Source organism: Bubalus kerabau, chromosome 6 (assembly GCF_029407905.1).
Source record: "Bubalus kerabau isolate K-KA32 ecotype Philippines breed swamp buffalo chromosome 6, PCC_UOA_SB_1v2, whole genome shotgun sequence".
Classification (NCBI taxonomy): Eukaryota; Metazoa; Chordata; class Mammalia; order Artiodactyla; family Bovidae; genus Bubalus; species Bubalus kerabau.
In genome coordinates this window covers 5950903-5972268 of record NC_073629.1, presented here as the reverse complement: position 1 = coordinate 5972268, position 21366 = coordinate 5950903, and the positions used below count along the sequence as shown (strand labels likewise).

The 21366-nt window shown below is 38.3% G+C and overlaps 1 protein-coding gene across 1 annotated transcript; it reads right to left on the bottom strand.

Moving 5' to 3' along the window:
* Positions 1-15222: 15222 nt before the first annotated feature.
* On the bottom strand, positions 15223-16393 carry LOC129655855 (guanine nucleotide-binding protein G(I)/G(S)/G(O) subunit gamma-5-like). Its single transcript, XM_055586676.1, has 2 exons — positions 16344-16393; positions 15223-15439 (listed from the first exon to the last, which is right to left on the bottom strand). Exons 1-2 carry the CDS (start codon positions 16391-16393, stop codon positions 15223-15225), a joined length of 267 nt encoding a protein of 88 aa, XP_055442651.1.
* Between the last annotated feature and the right edge of the window lie 4973 nt (positions 16394-21366).

Sequence of the window (21366 nt, the reverse complement as noted above, 5' to 3'; positions counted from 1 at the left end):
CACTGGTATGAAAGGCTTAATAATGGCAAACCAAAAATGTTCATGTTCTAAACTCCAGGATGTGTGAATATGCTATTATACAGAAAGAAAACTTTATAAACAGAATTAAAGACTTTAATGCATGTAGTTTATGCTTATATGGCGATTATGCTGGATTATCCTGATGAAACCAAGGTATTAAAAATCACATGGGCCCTTAAAAATGAAAGATGGAGAAAGATAGAAGAGATAGAAGCAATCTGAAATGTGAAAGGGTTTTGCACCAATGCTCAATTGCTCAGTAGGGTTCAACTCTGGGACCCTATGAACTGTAGCCCACCGGGCTTCTCTGGTGAAGGTTTTCCAGGCAAGAATACTGCAGTGAGTTGCCATTTCCTTCTCTCAGGGACTGAACCTTCATCTCCTGCATTGGCAGGTAGATTCTTTACTACTGAATCACTAGGAAAGTCTGCTTTGTTTTGTTTATAATGATATCTTTGGATGAGAAAACAATTTAATTATGAATTCTAATTTATCATTGGAATTTGTGAACTAATAAACCTTTGTCTAACCCAAGTTTTACCTGTAAATGCCCTAAGGCTTTAGCATTTATATTCAAATCTATTTCAAATTAACTTTTGTACAAGTTGTGAGGTTCATTTCGTCTCCATATAGAATTTGTTATACTAGCACCATTTGTTGAAAAATCTTTTCTTCCCTTCATTTCTCTGGTGCATTATCAAAAATCAAATGCCATATAACTGTAAGTGCATTTCTGGGTTAGTTTATTTCAATAATTTACTTTTCAAATTTTATGCCAATATCACACTATCATTACTATTTGGCTGTGTTTGAATCTTGAAATCAGGAAATGTTTATTATCCAGTCTTGTTCGCTTTCAAAAATTTCCTTGAAAGCAGTTCATTTGCTTCTTTACTTTGATATATTACATTTTAATTTTTATTCAATTGAGAATTTTTATATCGTTTAGTTCTTTGGTCCATAAGTTATTTAGAAGTGTATTGTTTAGTATCCAAATGCTCAGGATTTCAAAGATAGTTTTCTTTATTGATTCCCAGCTTAATTCCATGTGGTCAGAAAATATTCTCTATATTATTATTTCAAATTTTTAAAAGTTAAATACATTTGTTTTATTGTCCAGTATGAAGTATATCTTTGTGAATATACCATGTACACGTGAAAAGAAAGTATACTATACAGATATAGGGGTATAAACTTCTATTATTGCCAACAAGACAACTGATATTATTTATTTGGATTATTATTTTATCTCCCCAGCCTGAAGAATTTCTTTAATATTTCTTATAGTGTAGATTTTAGCTTTCATTTATCCAAAATATTCTTTTCTTAATTTTTAAGAAGTCTTTTTGCTGCATGTAAAATTTGAGGTTGATAGTTTTTCTTTCAGTATTTTAAAAACATTACTTTATTGTCTTCTGACTTCCACAGGTTCTGATTAGAAACTGACTCGTAATTTATTTGTTGCTCTTCTTCATGTAATATTTAATTTCTCTTTTACAAATTTCAAGATTTACTCTTCATCTTTGTTTTTTGGTGGTGGCCTATGATATAACTAGTTATGACTTTCTTGTGTGAATTTTGCTTGGTTGTCATTGTGTATCTTGCAATAATAAATTTAAGTCTTGAATCAAATATTGGAAATATTTAGTCATTATTTTCTAAAATGTTTTCTTGCCCCATTCTATCACTCCTCCTCTTCTAGGACTCTAATTGTACATATGGGAAAATTTGATGTCATACAACAGTTCCTTGAAGTTCTATTTTTTCTATGTATTTGCAGAAACTCCAATACTTTGGCCACCTCATGCGAAGAGTTGACTCCTTGGAAAAGACCCTAATGCTGGGAGGGATTGGGGGCAGGAGGAGAAGGGAACGACAAAAGATGAGGTAGCTGGATGGCTTCAGTGGCTCAATGGACATGAGTTCGGGTAACTCCGGGAGTTGGTGATGGACAGGGAGGCCTGGCGTGCTGCGATTCATGGGGTCACAGAGTTGGACACAATTGAGCAACTGAACTGAACTGAACTGATTCTCAATATTCTTTATATGCATGATTTCTATTGATCTAGCTAACATTAACTGAAGTTTTACTCTATCATCTCCATTCAGTGTTTTTTTTTTTTTTAATGCAATATTGCATTTCTCAGTTCTAGAATTTCTTTTTTTGTTTAACCTCTTCATTAGTTTTTTTTTTTTTTTTTTTTTAACTTTACAATATTGTATTGGTTTGGCCAAATTTCTACTTGGTTCTATTTTGTTGTTCTGTGTATCTGCTGACATTTCCTTCTTTTTCATGTATTATAAGTCTATTTTCCTTTACTTCATTGAAAAGTATCTTATTAATTACTTGAAAATCCTTGTCTGCTAATTTCTCTCTTTTTTAATTTAATTTAATTTTTTAACTTTACAATATTGTATTGGTTTTGCCATACATATTTCAATAGCTAGATAGCTTTAGAGTTGGTCTTAATTGGTCTTAGTCTCTTGGGACTAGCTTCTAGTTTCATATGTGATTTGAATTATATCCTGAGCATCATGAATATTAAGGTGTTGGTACTCTGGATTCTAATCTTTTTCTCTAATGAGTGTTGATTGTTTTGTTTTAATAAATACTAACTTGGTTGAACATAAACTGCTCTTTCTTAGATGATATTTTTTCAATCTCAATTGAAATATACTGTCTTTAGCAGAGTTTCTTTGCATATGCTCCATGAATGTATTGTTCAGAAGCCAGCTAAAGATTATCTAGACAGAAATACATCTCTGATTTTTCCTTTGAAGGACTCCCCCAGCCCAACTTCAGTTTCCACGGTTGCCCAGGTTTAGCACTCTGATTACCCGAGCAAGAATGTCTGCCATTATTTTCCATTGGTACTCCCAGTACCTGTCTCATTTTGACTGTGTCTGCCCACACTCTAAATACAGTAAAAGTGAGTAACTCTAAACAGCTACCTCCTTTAACAGTAGGCACCCCAAAAGAAGCTTCTTGTTTCTGCTCACTTTCTGGTGCTTTCAAACAATTTCTTTTCTTGTTTGTCCAAAGTTTATAGTTCTCTTGTTGCTATTCAGTCACTGTTGTGTTTGACTCTGTGATCCCATGAACTGCAGCACACCAGGCTTCCTTGTCCTTCACTATTTCCTAGAGTTTGGTCAAATTCATGTCCATTGAGTCAGTGATGCCATTCAGCCATCTAATCCTCTGTCATTCCCTTCTCTTTCTGCCCTCAATCTTTCCCAGCATCAGGGTCATTTCCAATGAGTTGGGTCTTTGCATCAGGTGGCCAATATTGGAGCTTCAGCTTCAGTATCAGCCCTTCCACTGAATTCTCAGGACTGATTTCCTTTAGGATTGACTAGTTTGATCTCCTCACAGTCCAAGGGACTTTCAAGAGTCTTATACAGCACTTACAGTTTGAAGGCATTAATTCTTCAGTGTTCAGCCTTCTTTATGGTCCAGCTCTCATATCTGTACATGACTGCTGAAGAAAACATAGCTTTATCTATACAGACCTTTGGTGGCAAAGTGATATCTCTGCTTTTAAATATGCTGCCTAGGTTTTTCACAGCTTTTCTTCCAAGGAGCAAACATCTTTTAATTTTGTGGCTGCAGTAAACATCTGCAGTGATTTTGGAGACCAAGAAAATGAAATCTGTCAGTTTCCCACTTTTTCCTCATCTATTTGCTGTGAAGTGATGGAACCAGATGCCATGATCTGAGTATTTTGAATGTTGAGTTTTCAGCCAGCTGTTTCACTCTCCTCTTTCACCTTCATGAAGAGGCTCTTATCTGAAAACAAATTGGTCTATCATGATCTTATTCATTACTGAAAGCACAAGTATTTTCTTTAAATTATCTTTTTTTTTTTTTTAGCCATGTCACATGGCATGTGTGATCTTGGTTCCTCCACCAGGGATTGAACCCATGACCACGGCAGAGGAAGTGCTGAATCTTCAACACTGGACTACAAGGGAAGCCCCTCTTTAAATGATTAGTTATTTCATTTCAGTGGTTGATATTGGCCTAAAACAAACATATTTTACTTCTCATAGCCTAATCAGAGTTCATATTGTATACTTGCCTGTAAAATGTAGAAACCTATAACTACAGTGGTCTGTGATCAGTTCAGTTCAGTTGTTCAGTCATGTCCGACTCTTTGAGACCTCATCAATTGCAGCACACCAGGCCTCCCTGTGTTCACTCCCTGTGTTCAACTCCCGGAGTTCACTCAAACTCCTGTCCATCGAGTCAGTGATGCCATCCAGCCATCTCATCCTCTGTCGTCCCTTTTTCCTCCTGCCCCCAATCCCTCCAAGCATCAGAGTCTTTTCCAATGAGTCAACTCTTTGCATGAGGTGGCCAAAGTACTGGAGTTTCAGCTTTAGCATCAGTCCTTCCAAAGAACACCCAGGACTGATCTCCTTTAGGGTGGACTGGTTGGACCTCCTTGCAGTCCAAGGGACTCTCAAGAGTCTTTTCCAACTCCACAGTTCAAAAGCATCAATTCTTCAGCACTCAGTCCAACTCTCACATCCATACATGACTACTGGAAAAACCATAGCCTTGACTAGATGGACCTTTGTTGGCAAAGTAATGTCTCTGCTTTTGAATATGCTTTCTAGGTTGGTCATAGCTTTCCTTCCAAGGAGTAAGCATCTTTTAATTTCATGGCTGCAGTCGCCATCTGCAGTGATTTTGGAGCCCCCCAAAAATAAAGTCTGATACTGTTTCCACTCTTTCCCCATCTATTTCCCATGAAGTGATGGGACCGGATGCCATGATCTTCGTTTTCTGAATGTTGAGCTTTAAGCCAACTTTTTCACTCTCCTCTTTCACTTTTATCAGGAGGCTTTTTAGTTCCTCTTCACTTTCTGCCATAAGGGTGGTGTCATCTGCATATCTGATGTTATTGATATTTCTCCTGGCAATCTTGATTCCAGTTTGTGCTTCTTCCAGTCCAGTGTTTCTCATGATGTACTCTGCATATATGGTCTGTGTACTATGCACCAAATCCCTAATTCTTTACTTGTCTTTCATATTAAATTAACACTTTATCCTATAAAGCAATTTATTTAATGAGAAAGCATAGAGATTAATATATCTAATAGTTTAATAAAATTATAAGGAAAAGTAGTCTTTTACATTTACACAAATTTCTTTTTTTATTGTTCTTATTGTTTCCCTCAGTTTGATGAGTGCCCTTTTGCTTTCCTTGTAAAGTAGATATGCTCACAACAATATTTCCTTCTTAAACAGTATTTTTGCCATGTATAGAACTTTGGGTAAACAGTTTTCTTTCTTTTTTCTTTTTTTACATTTCTAATTTCATCATGTTAAAGTTTTTGGTTCACTATCTTCCATTGTTTTCTGACCTTCATAGTTTCCAATGAGAAGTCAACCAAAAAGTGACTCAGAGTGCTTTCCATGTGAAATGTGCTCTTTTTCCTTGGCTGCTTTTCAGTTTTTCTTTAAATCTATGCTTTGATCAGTCTGACTCTTTTGTTACTAGGCAAAGTTCTCATGTATATTTTTTTTGGTGTTGTATCTTGAATCTGTTAATATGTCTTTCATTAAAATGAGAAATTTTCTACATATAATTCCTAAAATATGTTCTGCCATATTCTCTGCCTCCTTGCTTTCTGGAATGAGAAATAAAAACATTGTAGGCTTTTTAATATTGTTCCACAGATCTCAAAAACTCTTCTTTCTACTCCCCAAAATAATCTCCACTTTCTTTTTCAGATTTCAATAGTTTCTATTGTTCTTTCTTTATTTTAACCAATTTATTTTTCTTTCCTCTCCATCATACATACAAGTCCATTCAGTGATTTTTTTCTTCAAGTGTACTCATCAGCTTATATTTTCACCAAAGTAGCTTTATTAAAAGCATCTTTGAAATGACTCTTTCTTGGACATCTTTGAATTATTACTTTCTTTAGAGCTACTAGACACTTGCTTTTCTTCCAAATCCATCTGAATTTATTTATTTTTCATTTTAGATATTCTACTTTTTAATTCTGGAATTTCCATTCAGTTTCTTTTTTTTTTTTTTTAAACTTTACACTATTTTATTGGTTTTGGCAAATATCGAAATGAATCCACCACAGGTATACATGTGTTCCCCATCCTGAACCCTCCTCCCTCCTCTCTCCCCATACCATCCCTCTGGGTCGTCCCAGTATTGGGACCAGCCCCAAGCATCCAGTATCGTGCCTCGAACCTGGACTGGCGACTCATTTCATACATGATATTTTACATGTTTCAATGCCATTCTCCCAAATCTTCCCACACTCTCCCTCTCCCACAGAGTCCATAAGACTGTTCTATACATCAGTGTTTCTTTTGCTGTCTCGTACACAGGGTTATTGTTACCATCCTGAACCCTCCTCCCTCCCCATACCATCCCCCTGGGTCATCCCAGTGCACCAGCCCCAAGCATCCAGTACCGTGCATCACACCTGGACTGGCGACTCATTCCATATATGATATTATACGTATTTCAATGCCATTCTCCCAAATCATCCCACCCTCTCCCTCTCCCACAGAGTCCAAAAGACTGATCTATACATCAGTGTCTCTTTTGCTGTCTCGTATACAGGGGTATTGTTACCGTCTTTCTAAATTCCATATATATGCGTTAGTATACTGTATTGGTGTTTTTCTTTCTGGCTTACTTCACTCTGTATAATAGGCTCCAGTTTCATCCACCTCATTAGAACTGATTCAAATGTATTCTTTTTAATGGCTGAGTAATACTCCATTGTGTATATGTACCACCGCTTTCTTATCCATTCATCTGCTGATGGGCATCTAGGTTGCTTCCATGTCCTGGCTATTATAAACAGTGCTGCGATGAACATTGGGGTACCTGTGTCTCTTTCAATTCTGCTTTCCTCAGTGTGTATGCCCAACAGTGGGATTGCTGGATCATAGGGCAGTTCTATTTCCAGTTTTTCAGGGAATCTCCACACTGTTCTCCATAGTGGCTGTACTAGTTTGCATTCCCACCAACAGTGTAAGAGGGTTCCCTTTTCTCCACACCTTCTCCAGCATTTATTGCTTGTAGACTTTTGGATCATAGCCATTCGGACTGGCATGAAATGGTACCTCATTGTGGCTTTGATTTGCATTTCTCTGATAATGAGTGATGTTGAGCATGTTTTCATGTGTTTGTTAGCCATCTGTATGTCTTCTTTGGAGAAATGTCTATTTAGTTCTTTGGCCCATTTTTTGATTGGGTCATTTATTTTTCTGGAATTGAGCTGCAGGAGTTGCTTGTATATTTTTGAGATTAGTTGTTTGTCAGTTACTTCATTTGCTATTATTTTCTCCCATTCTGAAGGCTGTCTTTTCACCTTGCTTATAGTTTCCTTTGTTGTGCAGAAGCTTTTAAGTTTAATTAGGTCCCATTTGTTTATTTTTGCTTTTATTTCCAACATTCTGGGAGGTGGGTCATAGAGGATCCTGCTGTGATGTATGTCGGAGAGTGTTTTGCCTATGTTCTCCTCTAGGAGTTTTATAGTTTCTGGTCTTACATTTAGATCTTTAATCCATTTTGAGTTTATTTTTGTGTATGGTGTCTTTCCTGTAATTTCCTATCATATAATTTATTGTTAATGCATATTTCTATTTAAAGTATGGAACATAGTTGCAGTAGCTACTTTAAAAATTCTTACATCCTAACTCAAATATGTTGTGATCTTATAAGTGAGCTCAAGTTTTTGTGTTTTTACCTGAGACTAAGTCACATTTTCCTACATCTGTGTATGACAAGTGATTTGAATTGAATCCCAAATGATTGTGAATGTTATGCTGTATAAATGCTGGTTTCTGTTGTAGATTCTAGTTTCTGTTATATTCATTAAAAACTCATCTATATTTTCATTTTAGTGGGCAGTTAAATTGGTTGGGCTCAGATTCAAATTTTGTGACATAGATAGCCATTCCAATCTGAGTCCAGATACATTGACTTTGCCTAAGATGTTTTGAGTCCATTTCCCGCATACATAGTTCAGAGTATAGCTGGTGATTTGGGAAGAATCTGTACACAGAATTTGGGAGTTTCCTTCCCTGGTTCTTTCTCTCAGAATTTCTTTCTCACTTTCTAGTGGTTGCCTTAAACTGTTCTCTAATTCTTCAGCTCAGAAGGCTGCTGGGTTTCTGTTAGTGTTCTAGTTGCTCAGCATAGCAGACTCTGGCCAGCTATCAGGCTGTAGCCTGTACAAACAGGAAAATTATCCCAAATAGGCCATTTCTTAAAAAATATGGCTTCTTCTAAGAATCTGTTTGCTTTTGTTCCCTCCCCACTATTTTCATATTATTGTTTCATATACAATATATATAATATATATATTTCTTATATTTTAGAGTTGTTTTCTATGTGAAATTAGGGTTGAATAAAAGTATACCTAGTTGTATTGAAAACCTACCCTCTTCTTTTTGAGAAGTTAGAAAATAAATAGCTATAGAGGTTAAACAACTTGTTCTAGTTGCTGGTTAGTAAGTTTTGGAGTAAGGACTTGAACTCAAAGCTTCTGAGCTTACAACCTATAAGACCTTTCTGCTTTGTCAGTCTGCAGACTGTTTCTGTCCTTTTGATACAGGTATGTGGCAGTGAAAGAGTACATGCTAGAATTCCACAGGGGGAGATTTTCCCTCAGTCAGGTAGGAGTAGGGGAATAATCTACGTACTAATAATGCCAAACTAAGTTATCCAGAGTGCCAGAGGGTATGGAGAGGAAAAAGCAAGTTATTTATGTCCTACTTGGCACTCCTATGAATTTCTCACCCTTCCACATCACTGTATATGGGCACTCGATTGCCACAATTGTTGGAGCTGGAGTTTCTATATTTGGAAGTCACAATCTTTCTTGTATGCTAAAATATAAAATGTAAATACATCTATCAGAAGTTGTGTTTACCATGAATGTAAGGAGAAATAGAAGTTTGTTCGTGAAGGAAGATTGAAGTAACACTTCAAAGAAGGGAAAAGGAAGAAGGCAAAGAGAGTATGCTGGCAGAGCTGGAGTTCCTGGTTGAATTATCTTCTTTAATACCTAGTTACATTTCTATAGTTGGTTTTTCTCTGAGATATACACGTTTATCCTCATAATACAATATATCCCATTTTGGCTTAAGCTGCTTTACACTGGATTTGATTGAAATGAGGATTTATAAGTAATATATGATTATTTTGTTTTTCTAACTAAGCTGTCAGTGAAAGTAAACATGATGTTTTAGTTTCTTTAGAGCGTCTGGCACATAGTAGGTACTCAATGAACTTTGTGTCATATTGAATAAAATTGTAATACTATTACAGTATGTACAATGGTGAATTTACAAGTATGTTATTCTTTGTGTTTCCTAAGACTTAAGTTGGATTTTTATAATTAGCAAAATTAGATACTTCAAAATCCAATGAGGTTTTTTAACATAGATTGGTTCCACATTGCTGATAAGATCTCTGTCCTATGGCTGCAAATCTACTACGCATCATAAGTAGGGGTTCTGACTAATAAAGGGTTACTACCAGTGATGTGCTAGAAAAGACTTAGCAACCAACTCTTTGTGGAAAAAGAAAATCTGATTTGTGGTGTATGTTGGTGTAAATTCTCCATTCCTGGCTAATTTCCTGCTGCCAACAGGACATCATGAAGTACATAGGTGAGAAGAGGTGTACACAGTCAGCTCTCATGAAATGAGCAGGCTCTGGCACACCATTGCTTACTACATGGGTCACGCCAAGAACGCTAATTTTCAAATTAGTATTGGCCAGGGATTGGCAAACTTTTTCAGAAAAGGCCCAGATTGTCAATATTTTAGGCTTTGCATTGCACACGATTTCTGTCACAATCACTCAGCTCTGCCACTGTAGTGCAAAAACAGCTCTAGACAATACATGAATAAGTGGGTATAGATGTGTTCCAATAAAATTTTTTTAATAAAAACAGCAGGTCAGATTTGACCAAGGAGCCATAGTTTGTTCACCCTATATAGACCACAAAACACAAGTAAAACAAAACAAAAATGAATTCAGCATGATAATCGTTCTTTAAAAATATAGAAGACTCTTTGAGATATTGCTGTATATCATATGCAGGGCTATGGCCATCTGTTATTACTGTTTTGTCAGTGTGTGGAAATGTAGGTTAAAGGGAGTTTAAGCCAATAAAATGCAGGCTAATTAAATGTTTACTCAATTATATCATTTAGGGAACTGAAGTGTGTCTCTATCAAATATATTGATTCTATCACACTACAAGATGTGAAAAGACTGGGGAAAATGTGAAAGGCTGGTAAAATCTCCAGGGGTCTGGCTCAAGTTGAACCTATCTGCAAGCTTATTTACATGATATATGAATCATTTATCATAAATATGTAATTCTTATTGAGCAAGTGTGTGATTCTCTCTTGCCAAATTCCTTCCCCCCAACCCCCCACGCCAGCAAAAGCCACCATGTGATTAGTTTGCTTTACTTGTGGCCATCTCAATGATCAGTCGTTACAGACAGCACTGTTTCAGAGGTGCTGTGGAATTCCACTCACTTTACGGAATCTGGTCCCAGCAAAGAGTCTCTGAAAAAGCCAGGCACAGGATCAGTTGAACTAGGCTCTGTTTATTTCCAATTCATTGCTCTCCCTTAAAGGATCACTTCTCTTGCAGTTTAGTCCTAGAACTCATAGGTTAGAGAAGTTTGAGTTTAGTATTATTCTCCATTTAAACTTCAATGCCATACTTATTTACTAGGAACTTGGGTAAGAAACAAACGACCATGATGTAAATGCTTTAATGTTTGCTTAGCAACTGTTAAAAAGCACTTAACATTCCACTCTCACCACGTAAGTATTAGATGAACAGCTCAGTCATCAGTTCAGTGAAGGTGGCCCTGTCCCTTCATTATGTGCCACGTTGACTTGATAACAGTGAAACCATATACATTAGAAAGAAGGCTCAGCACCCACTCCTCCTTCGGTACACACGACTGAGCCTTAATGACTCCCCAGGAACCTGTATTTGGGGGCACATTCCTCTGTGAGTCATGATAGGACTTGATATTCCAGTAACACCCCTTCATTAAGGAGCCTGCACTTTGATTAAGTTTATCTTCTTAATCACTGGAGCCCCTCAGTGCAGTCTATCAGGAGCCAATCTCCTTCAAATGTGAGAAAAGTGAGGCTTCAGAAAGGGGAAACAGACTTGCCAAGAATGGTTAGGTCATCCATTAGGGACAATGAGATTAGAATGTAGGTTGCTGAAGGAGCCACAGCCAGAAACATTTTCCCTGAGAAATAACCTGAAATCTTCAAAGGTGTTTGACCTCAGGCCCAAAACCCTGATTGTCTCATTAAATTGTTAGCAATTCCCCTATGGGACCTTCTTTTTCATTTATGCCTTGACCTGCAGGCCAGAGAGTGGGTGGCCATAAATCCTGTGAGGAAAAGTTTATCTAGTAGAGAGAGATACCTCTCTTCCCTGAGACAGACAGAGCTGGGTCATGGAGAGGTCTCAGCCTGTCCTTAAGGCACACCCTAGGTATAGGATAAAAGTGTCCTGGGAATTTAACATGCAATTTTTTTCTTGAAACCTCCAAGAGTTGACTTTGGAAGTGTACCATGTTTTGATTTGTGGGGAAAAAAAATTATGAGACTTGAAATACAGAGCTAATTCAGGTGCGTCTCATTTTTATATAAAAAAATTATAGCGATTCCAAACTGCATACAAATCAATGTGATGGTAGTGGAATTATAATAGTTTAATCTGAGTCATTCCCTGGGATTAACAGCTTCATCTAGGAGGGTTGACTCAACCCTCAACTTCAAGCTTTTAATCCCCACTTTCCCTACACCAGCTTTAGTTAAAATTTTTAAGTATTTGAACTTGGTATAAGATTTTGTTATGATAAAGTTTTTGGCTAGAAAATCATTGATTTACAATACCTTTCTCCTATGAAAAATAAGAAGCAGAAACACAGAAAGGTGAAGGGACGTTTTCAAAGACCACCCAAATAACTATTATCAGAAGTATTCTGCTCTACTGAGAGTTCCCCACACACTAAAGTCCCCACTCAAGTGGAGAATGGGATGGTGATATTGATCCTCCTGACTTCAATTAGCCCAAGTTTGGACTCTGTCAGTCTTTGCCCCAATTCTAGGCTGAATTCTCCTCTGTTCAAATCCTTTCATAAATATGCACCCTTAGCTTAAAGCTTCAGAGAAGGCAATGGCACCCCACTCCAGTACTTTTGCCTGGAAAATTCCATGGATGGAGGAGCCTGGTGGGCTGCAGTCCATGGGGTCACTAAGAGTCGGACACGACTGAGCAATATCACCTTCACTTATCACTTTCACGCATTGGAGAAGGAAATGGCAACCCACTCCAGTGTTCTTGCCTGGAGAATCCCAGGGACGGGGGAGCCTGGTGGGCTGCCGTCTATGGGGTCGCACAGAATCGGACACGACTGAAGCAACTTAGCAGCAGCAGCAGCTTAAAGCTTTCCCAATTTTTCAGTTTGAGGAGATACTGCTTTGAGAAAGATCCCTGATATTCTCCTTACTTGCTGCAAATAATACTCAATACTTCCTTCTCCCAGTCTTTGACTTGGTTGTATATATTGGCTTGACACACTAAGAGGCAAACCCAGTTTTCAGGTAGCAGTATCCCCTCTGTTTCAGAGGTGTTTCATAATCCATATCTCCTAAAGCTGAAAGGGAACTCAAGAGATTATGACCTTCTGGAAGACAGCTAATTCTAATCTCAGTGTAGAAATAAAAGCCTTCACACTTATGTGTTTTGTCCATATTCATACAAATAACTGATGATAGGTTGACAAAAAAATGATGATAGAGTGACAAAGTATAGCACTTCCAGTAGAGAGCTCTGCTCTCTAACTCTTGACCTCTTCTTTCCTGACCCTTCATTGATCAACGGCTTCTGACTCCAGAGTAGAAAGAATTGTATAATGACCTTGAATTATCCATCACTTAACTTCAACAGTTATCCCTGGTTCTTTTTAGTTAACAAGGGCATTTAGAAACCAAGATCTGGAAACTAGGTGTGCTCATTACTTTCGATGTGTCGCTATTACCAAGCTCTCTCACCAGACAATGCTGGGAATGTGCATAATTTGTTAGTCTCCTCCCAAAACTCATGTCCACCCAGAACCTCAGACTGTGACTTTTTTAGACAGAATGTTTACAGATGGAACTCGTTAAGTTAAAATGAGATCATATTGGATTGGGTGGGTCTTACATGCAATCGCTGTTGTCTGTATAAGAGAAGGGAGAAGGAAGTACAGAGCCACAGACACATACAGAGAAGAAGGTCATGTGAGGATGGAGATAGATTATAGTGATATGGCTACAAGCCAATGTCAATGTCATGGACTGAAGACAATGACTAAGGACAGCTAACCGGAGGTAGAAAAAGATGACAGAATAGAATCTCTTTCAGAGAATGAAGAAGGAACCAACCCTGCCAATAACTTAATTTTAAACTTCTGGCCTCCAGAACTATGAGAAAATAAGTTTCTGTTACTTTAAGGCACCAAGTTTCTAGTAATCAGTAATTTGCTTAGCAGCTCTAGGAAACTAATGCATTATGTATGTTATGTATACATTTTTATGCATATTTAAATGTGCATTTTGTGTAGGTACCAATAGATAATTGATATATAATGGCATTTAATATAGTGTGATATATGTATACATGGTGAGATATATATTTATATATGTTTATATATTTATGAAGGGTGAAGGTGAAAGGGAAAGTTGCTCAGTCATGTCTGACTCATTGTGACGTCACAGACTATACAGTCCATGTAATTCTCCAAGCCAGAATACTGGAGTGGGTAGCTGTCTCCTTCTCCAGGGCATCTTCCCAACCCAGGTATCGAATCCACGTCTCCTGTATTGCAGGTGGATTCTTTACCAGCAGAGCCACCAGGGAAGTTTATAAATACCATGAATTCACATGGAACTTCCAATTCCAATTCAACAAAGGCGTTAATTCTAGTTCTTTCCCTTCCAATATTTGGAAGTCCTTTCTCACTCAGAAACTCAATTCCAATTACCTTTATACTTACATATCTCATCAGTCTCCCTCTAGGATCATTGATTTACAGTAAATTACATCTATTGGAATAATTGAATCGATCATTTTGTTTTGGAATCCTCAGGTAGTGAAAGAAATCACCAAAGTAGATCTAAATAGAGGTCAATAAATTTTTGGTGATTGAGGTTTAAGACTGGAGAATGTAATTCTTAGGGGTCATTTTCACCAAATTGAGTATTCTTTTTCATTTTAACTATTTCATTTTAACTCTTTATGGATATTAAATCATCTGAATGAGAACTCATTTTATCTCCCACAGTATCAGTGATAACTCTGGTTAAATGTCTATTAAAAACTTTTTTTTCCAGACCCTCTGCTAACCAATCTGGAGATAGAATAACTTTACCTAAAACAGGTTACAAATAAAAAAGGAGTTAGAAGCTGTTAGCAAGTTACAGTTTGCTTTATGTATTACATTCCTATTGTTTTCTTGGTTGGATTTGGAGAAGACTCAGGGTATCTGTTAAAAGAGGGCAAGGTAATATATTAGCATTATAATTATACATTATATATATTATATATATACTGTATTATATACAGTATATAATACATTAGCATTATAAGGCAAGAATACCTTATAGTGGATGTGATTTAGCTAAATGGCTAATTTCTTAGGCTCTGAACCTAGGGTACTTGTGACCAAATACCCATTAAATGCATGGCTTAAGAATATTACTTCACTATTTTATCATTCCATTTCCTCACATGTAGTAATTGCAGTAGTTTTATGTTCTTCCAATATCCATCTTTATTGTCTTATTTAACAAGTAACTTTTGAGAGCCTAAATATGTGCCAGGCAAAGGATTCTACATAAATTTGAGTGTTATATGAGCAATGACTGTATTTGTTTCTTTTTTTCAGACTAAATATTTTATTGTATGCTGCCATCAGTGTATATAAAATAATTATCCTTGTGAAACAGAAAATTATGAATATTCAGAGAGGTACACATTAAGGATTAACAACAGTAGAAGTTTGTACAGTATGGCACTTTACAAAGAGGCTTTTGTACAGGCTTCAGATTTAGCTTTCCTTTGAATAATCACTGGCTTATGAAAAATGGTTTGGAAAACCTTGTAAAGATTTGTTTTACTACAAAAAGGAACAGACTTTTTGGGGCCTGAAGGGATTTGTACTTGAAGATACTCCAGTCATCAGAGGGTCATGTTGAGCATTCTGCAGACAGAACTGTTTGATATTTGCAGCTGCCTGGGAAACCGTCACCTGATTGAGCCCGGCCTCCAGCCAGAGCTGTTGAACCACTTTTTTCATAGCTGCGACACTGGACGGAGAAGGTAATGGCACCCCACTGCAGTACTCTTGCCTGGAAAATCCCATGGATGGAGGAGCCTGGTGGGCTGCAGTCCATGGGGTCGCTAAGAGTCTGACACGACTGAGCGACTTGACTTTCACTTTCATGCACTGGAGAAGGAAATGGCAACCCACTCCAGTGTTCTTGCCTGGAGAATCCCAGGGACGGGGGAGCCTGGTGGGCTGCCGTCTATGGGGTCGCACAGAGTCGGACACGACTGAAGTGACTTAGCAGCAGCGACACTGGATGAACCAGACACGGCGCACTCAAAGGAGGGCAGATCCGCGGGCTGTCGGCAGGTCTGCGGTGGGTTCGCTGGGCCAGTCGGCAGGGCGGGGTGGGGGCGGGGTGAGGCTCGGAACTTTGTCTCTTAACATTTGTTTTTTTTTGTGCTTGTCTTGAGGATAAGACTCAGATAGTTATGGCAGTGGGACTACAGTATCAGAACCTGGCTCAGTGGGCAAGTCTACTTCACAAAGTATATCTTTCATAAAATATGAATAATATTCGAAAGTAGTGCCATTTCTCAACTTGACAAGGTAGTCACTTCAGTTGTTCACAACAAGAGAAAAATTGAAAAGGACTAGCAGGAAGGAAGAAGAATGAGACTGTAGCATATTTTAGGAGTGACAGTCCTTTCTCAAATATAGTTTGGTGCCCAAAAGTAAAGGTGAACTTCTGCCTCCTGAGATTTTCTTTATAGAGTATGGGAAAGCCCCTCGTTAAAAATGTGCCCTGCGCAACCCTTCCCATTGGCCAGCTATCCTAAACGTTGCCCTGCCTCCTTGATGAAGTGGTCTGACCTCTCTGACAAGAGTTCCCACAACCGTCTCTTCACGCCTTGTTGGTTTAGTTTCGCATGATGGATGACATGACACACAGTCAGCAGGGCTGTTGGTACCTGCTCTGTAAATGACTCTGGTAGCACGCGGCCAAAGGCAAAGTGACCATCTCTCCGTTCTGGCTGAGCATTTTGACTTCAGGTTTTCAAGTATGGAAGCAAGTGATTTATGAGACACAAAAAAGCATAAATGGCCTTCCACTCCTTTTGACAAGGAGAGACTGCCTGTATAACCCATGCTTTCTTTGCAAGATAATACTGCCCAGGAAGCAAGAGCATAGCTTCCTTCCCCCACCATAAAAACCAAAAGGTGCTTGTTCTAGCCAATTTTGTGTGTATGAAGGCCTGGCCAGTAGATGGGCCATTGGAATGATTGCATGTGCTGTGTTAGTCTAAGCTAATAGCTGAGTCATTTTCATTTATCCTAGCTTATCAGTAGGTGCTGCAAGTAAATATCTTATCTGAAAAAGAACTGATATTGAGACTGGCATGAAACTGTGCCATAATTTAGATAAAATAGCTCTAGGTAATGCTATGTTCAGTGGCTTCTACTTTCAAGATACCCACTTTTCCCCTCAGTTCCTGATTGGTGGCTTAGAGACTGAGCATCCTTATAAACCATCTGAGCTACAATAATACTTCACTTGTATGGCACCCTGAACAAAGTGAGGTTCAAAAGTGAGACTTGGGGCTATATTAAAAGTAGTGTGACCGATCATTCTGGTTTGTCCAGAATTGAGGGGTTTCCCAGGACATCAGCTTTTAGTACTAAAATCTAGACAGTCCCAAGGGACATAGTATTCCCAGTGCTAAAACCTGGACAGTCCTAGGGCAAAGTGGGAAAAGCTGACCACATTATTTGGAGGTGAGGACTTAGAAGGACTGAAGCATGGAGTGAAGAGTCGCATGATTCCTGACTGGAGTGAAGATATCACTAATTTTTTCAATGAATTGAATTTGAATTAGCAAGTAACAAGTCTCACTGACTGAATTGCCTCGAAATGGAATTGTTTCTGAGGCCAAATTAGAACTCCCCCTAGAAGCAGAAAGTGAGTTATTCCAGCAGGTCATATCAGTAGGAACCATGTCTTATGGGTAACCCCACAGTATTTGGCCCCAGGTTGGGTACCTTGTAGCCACTGAATACATCTTTAGAAATTGTCCAAAACTTTGATTCTATTTAAACCTGTTTCTTCATGCTCTGACTCTCACATATAGACGTGGGAATGGTTTACATTTCCTCATTTGACATTTTCTTGTGGGAAAAAATGAAGAGGTGACTTAGATTTTTATAAACATTCATTATTGTCATTAGTTAAGAAAGAATACAAAACCATATAGGGTTTGAAAAATATTTTAGATGTATTTTTAGATGTGCAAGCCTTGTAAAACAAGGCAAATTCCAGAGACTATGCTTTTTTCCCCCATGCTTAAGGAAGGGGGCATTCTTTCGAAGGTTACACAGTTGACATTTTAGTGATTTATTTGGCCTACACTCATCTAAATGTGGCTTTGCAAAACAATGCTGACGCTTGAGAAGCAACTTGAGATTTAAAATAAGCTTTTAGAAGGTCTCCTGGCCTTAAGAACAGGAAGTGACTTATCACTGAAAACAAACCTGCTTTAAGCCCACAAGTTTGCTTTTTGTAAAAACAAACAAACAAAAAAAGCACTGGCGGTGTATCAGTTCAGTTCAGTCGCTCAGTCATGTCTGACTCTTTGGGACCCTATGAACCACAGCACGCCAGGCCTCCCTGTCCATCACCAACTCCCGGCGGAGTCCACCCAATCTCATGTCCATTGAGTCAGTGATGCCATCCAACCATCTTCATCCTCTGTCGTCCCCTTCTCCTCTTGCCCTCAATCTTTCCCAGCATCAGGGTCTTTTCAAATGAGTATAAGTGGATCTAAACTTTACAAATCTCTTTCTTGAGACTTAGAGAGACTAAGGGGAGTTTTCTAAATAATTTTCACTGATCCCTTTTGCTTGTAAGTCAGTAGAAATGCCCTCTGAATGGAAATACACAGATTTAAGGACCAGATTCCCTCACGCTCTTTAACATGTCCTTAAACTAAAATTTCTAAATGAGTGACATCACGAAGCATTATGATGCAGTGATTTATAGCAAGTCTTCGATACCTGGAGTTCAAGTTCCAGTTTTGCTCTTCTTCAGCTCTGCGACTGGGCAAGTGACTAATGCTTTTCTGTTTCAGTTTCCTTGTCTGTAAAATGAAGGTAACAAAAGTATTTTTCTCATAAGATTGTTATAAGGAAAAAATGAGTTAATATATAAAAAGTATTTCAAGCAGTGCCTGGACAATATGTACCATGGAAGCATTACTTACTAATATAGTATAAAAATATAGTACAATATAAAAATACAACAAATCTTTTGAAGTGCCTGAGCTTTCAAGGACTTCCCTGGTGGTTTGGTGGTAAAGATTTCACCTGCATTGTAGGAGGCAAAGGAGGCACAGGTTCGATCCATGGGTTAGGAAGATCCACTTGAGGAGGTCATGGCAACCCACTCCAGTATTCTAGCCTGGAGAATCTCTAGGACAGAGGAGCCTGGTGGGCTGCAGTCCTTGGGGTTGCAAAGAGTTGGACACGACTGAAGCAACTTAGCAGGCATGCAAGAGCTCTCAAACCATTCAATGGGAATCTCTAAACTAGTGATTCTCAATCCCCAATGTATATCAGAATCACCTGGGATACTCTTTAAAAATTCATATGCCCAGGCTTTACACAAGGAAGTTAAATCAGGATGTGTGAGGTTGGAGTCTTGAAATCTGTAGTTTAAAAAAATTTCTGGTGTGTGATTCCAATGCAGAGTATGGAGAACACCTTCTCTACACTGGAGATTGAGAATCAGTGATTTAGAGGGGCTTTGCATGTCATATGTCAAGATGGTGTTTGTTTAATTATTTGATCTTATAACATTTTCATGATTCATTCATTATTCCAAAGGTGTGAGTAGGCCTATATTATTTTGTTGAAGTCTGTAATTTTCTCAATGCTAGGGTGTCCCTCTGTTGCCATTCACACTCAAGTATCTAACACAGGACCAACATATGGTGATGGTGAGGGAGGCAGGAGTGGAGGAATAATTGTTGAATTTTACCAACTGTCTTTAAGATCACAATAGTATTTTTACAGGCTTCTCTGGCAATCTAATGGTTAGGACTTACCTTGCAGTGCATAGGATACCAGTTTGATCCCTGGTTGGGTAGCTAATATCTCACATGCCTGTGGCCAAAAACAAAATCCAAAACATAAAACAGAATCAATATTGTAACAAATTCAATAATGACTTAAAAATGATCCACATCAAAAAAAAATTTTTTTTTAAACAGTATTATTAAAGTAAAGAAGGCCACTCAGGTGTGCTACGATTTGGATGAATTCAACACAGGGCTTGCCATTGACCCAAATCATGCCATCCCAGTTTTTGCTTTTTTGTGAGATTTTGTTCATTGTCTTGCTATCTCTGTCAAGGGGTCTCCAAACCAGGTCACTCTGAAAGATTTTGTAAGTGAACTAGCACAGTCAAAGATTTGGTGAATAGTCTGACAAAAGCCTCTCAGGGAAGAGCTACAGACGCTTTTTAATATGCCTGCATGATCTTCAGCTGGATGCTGAACTTCAATTTCCTCATCCAAAACAGGAGCACATAATCTCTATCACACTGACTCTTATAAAACTCCAATAATACCATATATGCAAGTGTCATGTAATATAAGGCCATGCTACTATTCTTTATCTGGGCACTCCCACTTACTGCCTTCTAGGGTAGTTGAGAACAGAGAAGATATGGTTTTTATTTCATGGGCAAAATTTTGCTTACAGAGAAGCAAATATGCTAGAGGACTTCAGGTTCAATAATCTGGTGAATAATATCCATTTTCTATGTAAGTGGGCTTCCCTCATAATTCAGTTGGTCAAGAATCCTCCTGCAATGCAAGGAGACCCCAGTTCAATTTCTGGATCAGGAAGATCCGCTGGAGAAGGGATAGTCTACCCACTCTAGTCTTCTTGGGCTTCCCTTGTGGCTCAGCTGGTAAAGAATCCGCCTGCATTGCAGGAGACGTGGTTTCGATCCCTGGATTGGGAAGATCTCCTAGAGAAGGGAAAGGCTACCTACTCCAGTATTCTGGCCTGGAGAGTTCCATGGACTATATAGTCCAAGGGGTCACAAAGAGTCAGACATGACTTTCACTTCACTTGATGTAAGTAGTAGAAATAAACCAGCACTGTGCTTCTCATATGATCAAAACTATAACATTTCAACAATAAATGCTATGCACAGAGGAGGCCAGACAATCCCAGCGTTGCTGTTCCTGCTTATTGTTCCTGGAAAGTTGTCTCAATCAGTTTAAAGTATCTTGGTATAACTTTACACAGTCAGTAAAGGCGGGGGTTGATGTGGAGATAGAAAAACAAACAGATGGATAGACACAGAGAGAGACGGAAGGAGAGACAGACAGAAAAAAAAGAAAGCCCGAAAGCAAGAATCTACACACCAATCCTGTGGTAGCTTAGCAATCAAGGCATTAGCAGCCAAAATGCTTTTCTTGTGCAGGGGAGTTAATGGGTTTATATTATTTGTGGTTATCTGGATTTCAGATTGACACCATAAATATTCAAACTCTGAACTCAGCTGGAAGCAGCTGCGACTGACTTTTCTGTGACCTAGCTGGAAACTTTAAATCAGCTGTCTCCTTGACTTTCAAGGGAATGACATGCTCCAAATCCATGAGATAGCATCTTCTTAGTGTTTTATTACCTCCAGAGGACCTCAGTTCAGTATGGTCTATAACTACAGCCTCTCCTATGAATGCCAAGTCTGGTAAAGATTGCTAAAACATAAAGTACTCTGTACTGGAGTAGAGATGTCCTGGACTGTGGGTACAGACTGAGCTTATTTTACACAATGAACTCGGTGAATTTGCATCTAGTGAAAACCCTACAACACATTACCCATGGACTGACATGAATCTACATCCACAGCTCTCTCTCTTCAGCAGACCTTGTGCAGTTAACTTCTTCTTCATTTTCTGTGTTTACTTGTCTCTGGGACATCAA

Excerpts from the sequence above, each read along its gene's own strand:
- LOC129655855 (XM_055586676.1), bottom strand. The coding sequence starts at position 16,393 with ATGGTCACTTTGCCTTTGGCCGCGTGCTACCAGAGTCATTTACAGAGC. Across the intron at positions 15,440-16,343 it reads CAGAGTCATTTACAGAGCAG|TGGGGTGCCATTACCTTCTC; the intron begins GTACCAACAGCC and ends AGAGTACTGCAG.